The sequence below is a fragment of the Macadamia integrifolia genome, chromosome 10, assembly GCF_013358625.1.
Source record: "Macadamia integrifolia cultivar HAES 741 chromosome 10, SCU_Mint_v3, whole genome shotgun sequence".
NCBI lineage: Eukaryota > Viridiplantae > Streptophyta > Magnoliopsida > Proteales > Proteaceae > Macadamia > Macadamia integrifolia.
Window position 1 is genome coordinate 22,396,887 of NC_056566.1, and position 5,465 is coordinate 22,402,351.

General features: G+C 42.7%; 1 protein-coding gene across 2 annotated transcripts; it reads left to right on the forward strand.

The window, feature by feature from the left end:
* Positions 1–3,291, forward strand: LOC122092472. Of its 2 annotated transcripts, none has more exons than XM_042662794.1 (3): positions 1–409; positions 951–1,348; positions 1,591–3,291. In XM_042662794.1, the coding sequence occupies exons 1-3, from the start codon at positions 317–319 to the stop codon at positions 2,891–2,893; spliced, it is 1,794 nt and encodes a 597-aa protein (XP_042518728.1). In that variant the 5' UTR covers positions 1–316; the 3' UTR covers positions 2,894–3,291. The 2 variants fall into 2 exon arrangements, with proteins under 2 accessions (XP_042518728.1, XP_042518729.1); XM_042662795.1 differs by lacking the exon at positions 1–409 and adding an exon at positions 471–755.
* Positions 3,292–5,465: the final 2,174 nt, after the last annotated feature.

The window sequence follows — 5,465 nt, forward strand, 5'->3', positions numbered from 1 at the left end:
AGTGGAGAGAGAGAGAGAGGGGGCCAAGGCGGCATCTTTATCTCATCATCTGTGTTGCCAGCGAAGAAGTGGTAGGATCAAAGCTTCCTCTTCTACCCAAAAAAAAAAAAAAGCTTCCTCCAAAGCTGGCATTTCTTCTTTGGGTTTTTTTCTGCCGCACCTCCGTATTTACCTTGAAATTTTGGGCTTAAATCCATTGCTTCCCTCCGCATCCTCTCCACATCTCCCTCGCTCTCTTAGGGTGTGTAGGGGTTTGACAATTTCATTTTCCTATTCTTCATCCTGTAAGGAGAACAAAATGTGGAGGATTTGAGAGATGTTTGAAGGTTTTGGAACTATTGCAACCATGTCGACTTCTCCATCTTTGGCTGGTGGGGAGAAGAGGCATTGGTGGCTTAGCAACAGAAAGGTGGGTTTCTTATTTCACTCTAGAGTCGCTTTCTTTTTTAGTGATGTGATGTGGTTTAGAATCTGTTTGGTTTTCATCTTCGTTTATCAAATGTTCTAAAACTAGTATACAGAACAGTTGCAATAATGGGTTTTTGTTTGGAAGCTCTAATTGAAATGGGTTTCTCTCGTGCTTGATCTTCTTGTTCTAAGATGGTTGCTTTCCTTTTTGTTCCCTTCTAATTTTCTGGGATCTTTTTCTCTTCCCTTTTTAAGGAATTTTTTTTGAGTCTGATGTTCTCTGCAGCCCCAGTGGTGGTGTTTTGGTAGTTTTAATGGCCGCACTACACGTTGTGGTGTTCCAAGAGGTACAAAACGGGTTTTTGTCTCATGCTTCAGTGATCTAAGGAGCGATGAGTTTCCTAGTTCATATGACTAAAATTTTTAACTTTCAGTCTTCAATGCTGCTTAAGATTAGTGATTCTAATTGTTCAGGAATGGGTCTAATGTCTTCTCCTTCAATCTATCCGTACTGACCTGCAATCTTGTGTTACTCCTTATAGGTTGTCGACAAGTATGTAAAAGAAGCTCGAGCGCTAATCGCCACCCAGGAGCAGTCGGAGATCGCTTCGGCCCTGAATCTCCTCGATGCTGCCCTTGCGCTCTCTCCGCGGTTCGAGTCGGCTCTTGAGCTTAAAGCTCGATCCCTTCTCTACCTCCGACGATACAAGGAGGTTGCTGACATGCTTCAAGAATACATACCCAGCGTCAAGATGGTATCCGAAGAATCATGCCTCTCTTCCGACAACTCGTCCCAGCAGCTGTCTAGGGAACAAGTTAAGCTCCTCCCCTCTGACTCGATAGATAAAGACCCCACTTTTAAATGCTTCTCTGTTTCGGACCTAAAGAAGAAGGTCATGGCTGGTATCTGTAAGAGCTACGAGACGGAAGGGCAATGGAGGTACTTCCCTGTTCCTCACGCATTTTGCTGTTTCTGTAAGATAAAATTTCCTGTTTTGTGTTCCTTTTTGCAGAATAACAGTGTTATTCGAATGAAACCTCATTATGTCAAAATCACGACCATGAGATGGGAGTTGAGCTGGAATCATTGGAATGGTGTCGTTATTTAGAAGAAGATAGTTTAATCTCTATTAATCTTGTTGGGTTGCTCATCATCTCTGTTTTTTTCTTTTTACAATGCAGGTACTTGGTTGTGGGTCAAGCTTGTTGCCATCTTGGGTTGATTGAAGACGCAATGGTGCTCCTTCAAACAGGAAAACGTCTAGCTTCAGCAGCGTTCAGGAAGGAAAGCGTGTGCTGGTCTGACGACAGCTTCTCGTTCGCCAACGTTACTGGCAGCAGCGATTTCAGCTACGGCAATACTCCGATAACGCCACCACCGCCGGAGTCCGAGTGTGTCGCACAACTCCTCAGTCACATCAAGCTGCTCCTTCGCCGCCGCACTGCGGCCGTTGCAGCCTTAGACGCAGGTCTCAACTCGGAAGCCGTCAGGCACTTCTCCAAGATAGTTGATAATCGCCGAGGAACCCCACAGGGCTTCCTTGCGGAATGCTACATGCACAGAGCTTCTGCATACAGGGCTGCTGGCCGAATTGCAGAGGCCATTGCTGATTGCAATAGGACCCTTGCACTTGACCCAACCTGTATCCCGGCTCTGACCACACGGGCCAGCCTCCTGGAGACCATTAGATGCTTTTCCGATAGCCTGCGTGATCTCGAACACTTGAAGCTCCTCTATGATTCCATCTTACGGGACAGGAAGCTCCCTGGCCCTGTTTGGAAGAGGCACAATGTCCGGTACCGTGACGTCCCAGGCAATCTGAAGGCCTTGACATCGAAGATGCAGGAATTGAGGCAGAGACTGGCTTCTGGGGAGACGGGCAATGTGGATTATTATGCACTGATCGGATTGAGGAGGGGCTGCTCGCGATCGGAGTTGGAGAGGGCCCATTTGTTGCTGAGCTTGCGGCACAGACCTGATAGGGCCATCAGTTTTATCGATCGATGCGAGTTTGTGGATGATCGTGACATTGATTCGGTGAAAGACCAAGCAAGGATGTCGGCATTGGTGTTATATCGGCTTCTACAAAAGGGGTATTCGACCGTCATGTCCACTATCATGGACGAGGAGGCAGCTGAGAAGCGGAGGAAGAAGGCCGCAGCTGCTCTACAGGGAGCGGCGGTGGCGGCTTCACCCCAAAACCAAGTTATCGTCCCAGAGCCAAAGTTGGAATGCGAGAAGAGTAGTGGTAAACCTTTACCAGCAGCAATGGAGATTCAAGGGAGGAACCGGAGTTCATCAGATTACAGTGCAGTGGATGAGGTCAAGGAGAGGAAGAACGTGAATGCGAATGCGGCGGCCACAGCAACAGCAGCAGTATTCCAAGGGGTTTTTTGTCGAGATCTTGCCGTCGTTGGGAATTTGCTGTCGCAGGTTGGGTTTGACATTCCGATTCCGGTCAAATATGAAGCTTTGAGCTGCTAATGTAACCAGGACGACGAAGAAGCTTAGTAATATGGGAATAGAGAGGCAATTGTCATATGCTTAATCCTTGTACCCACACTCTCCCCTCCCCTCCGCTCCTCTTTACAAGTCTCTCTGTACAGAACAAATCGAGAGAAGAAAAGAGATGGTACCACCATACCCAACGGGAAAATTTTGTCACCTTCGCTCCCATGTGTAGTTGTAGTTTCAGTACTTTAGGTTTCAGTATCAGTTCTATCTTCCCTTTTTTCGAATCCGTTAATGGTGGTTGTTTCGTTAAGATATGTACAGTACTATATCCCAATTTCATCTTTTTGTAGTCTCAGTCTTTAATTACATTGAATTGAAGCTGTAGCCTTCTAGCTTATTAGAAAGATATTTTCCCCTGTTCTTCTTCATCCTCGTCTCTGTTATTTATTTGTCATCAATTGCTTACCAACTAGCAAAAAGAGTTGCAGAGAGGGTGGGTGCGTGGTTGGGGAAGGGGGGGGGGGGTTGATATCGATTTGCAGTAAGTGGGTAGATGTTCTCTTCTTATCCTAATTTGATATCTTCTACCTTCAAGGTTATCTGCAACTCTGCAATTCTAAATGCTGAAGCTAGCTAATTTGTCTCATGTTCATTATTCAATTTATTTCTCTGTCATCTCTGTTTGATTTGATGCATATCTACTACCTCACAATCTTAAAATTACAAATTATATACATGTTAGGAAGAAAAAAAGGTTTGTGAAATCAAAAAGACCTTGAATTATTGGAATCTAATCTAAAGTAGAGTACAAAGGAGAGAAGCACAGGGAGGAGAAGGGAGGTAAGAGGTAAAAACTTGAAATGCTAATAATGAGGGATGACCATCGGCATCAAATTGATATCGATTTGCAGTAAGTGGGTAGATGTTCTCTTCTTATCCTAATTAGATATCTTTTACCTTCAAGGTTATCTGCAACTCTGCAATTCTAAATGCTGAAGCTAGCTAATCCTTCATCCTTGTCTCATGTTCATTATTCAATTTATTTCTCTGTCATCTCTGTTTGATTTGATGCCTATCTACCTTACGATCTCAAAATTACAAATTATATACATCTTAGGAAGAAAAAAAGGTTTGTGAAATCAAAAAGAGCTTGAATTATTGGAATCTAATCTAAAGAAGAGTACAAAGGAGAGAAGCAGAGGGAGGAGAAGGGAGGTAGAGGTAAAAACTTAAAATGCTAATAATGAGGATGACCATCGGCATCAAATTGGCTGGCCACGTTGTAGAGCAGGAATAAGGCAGAACCAGAGGAGGGTGGTTCTTTACTTCTTAGGAGAGCAAAAGAAATTAAAAAGATCAAAAGAGAGATCAGTCACCACTCCACCATACAACAAGAGAGGAAGAGAATAGTTGGTACAGATACCAAAAAGATAAATTGAAAAGGGCAATTGAGAGGATCTGATTCCCTCTTCTCATTTGCCCACATGCCATTTTAATACACCCCTGATGCCATTGTTGCCAGGTGTGAAGATAGAGAGATAGAGAGAGAAAGAGAGAAAATTTTGGCTTAAATCTTGCCAACATGACAAGACAATGACATGACAACGACATGACCAGAAGAAAGAAGCTCCAATGATGATGGTTCATCATATGCAGTTTCTATCCAGATACCTTGGGTCTGTGTTAGAGAAGAAGTTGAAATGGTGACGAAACCTTGACTCGAGTCTAGAGTTCTGGACACTGATTCGTATCAAGTTTGTTTGAACCATGGTTTTAGTGCAAGGTATCGGAACCGGTATCAGCAATCTCAAAAGGTCGACATAGTATTAAAATGGATTGATATCGGATCACCTGATCTGTATCGTTTAATTGATATGGTATCAGCCGAATATATATATACACAAAGCAATTCAAATTGGCTCCCATGTGTAGGTATCGGCATGGTTGGAGATTGGGGACCGGCAAGACCGGTTTATTTAAAAACCAGAGTAGGCCTGCCCGGGTCGTAGCAGTAAATGGTAGAGACATACAAACTTCGGAATTGCGTTAAAAGTGGGGGAGTTTGAGTGGAAGTTGCAGAAAGCTTAAACTTGAAAGGACGACAAAATCGAGAATTTCGAGATTCTTAAAAGAAAACTTGTTGAAAGGGTTTCTAATTGCTACTACGTTCATAGTACGGTTCTAACCCTTTAAGCCTATAGGCTATAAGAGAGAAAGAGGTGTGGGAGTAGGCCTGAGTGTGATGCCCATATGTCTTATCAGATGCATAAAAATAGTAGCTGACTGATTTGGTTAATACATTCATCTTTCATTATTTATTTATTTTTTTGCCAAACTATTCATCTTTCATTCATTCATATTTTTTGAAACTAACCCCAACACACCCCTTCAAGTCTTTAAACTTCACCAACCAGGTTGTTAGCCTAGTAAAAATATTCACAATTCATTATTGTTCGAATTGACTGATTGTGGATTTGAGTATTGATATGTTCATAATTACTCATTAATCTAACTAAAATGTTACTTGTTTACAGGGCTTATCCTGGGTTATGATCATTACCATGGAATATTTTTTTTTATTAAAAGAAAATGTTTAATTTAA

Bases quoted from the DNA above. Each gene is read 5' to 3' on its own strand.
- LOC122092472 (XM_042662794.1), top strand. From the start codon at position 317: ATGTTTGAAGGTTTTGGAACTATTGCAACCATGTCGACTTCTCCATCT. The intron at 410-950 runs GTGGGTTTCTTA...TACTCCTTATAG, and splicing joins GGTGGCTTAGCAACAGAAAG to GTTGTCGACAAGTATGTAAA. The intron at 1,349-1,590 runs GTACTTCCCTGT...TTTACAATGCAG, and splicing joins GAGACGGAAGGGCAATGGAG to GTACTTGGTTGTGGGTCAAG.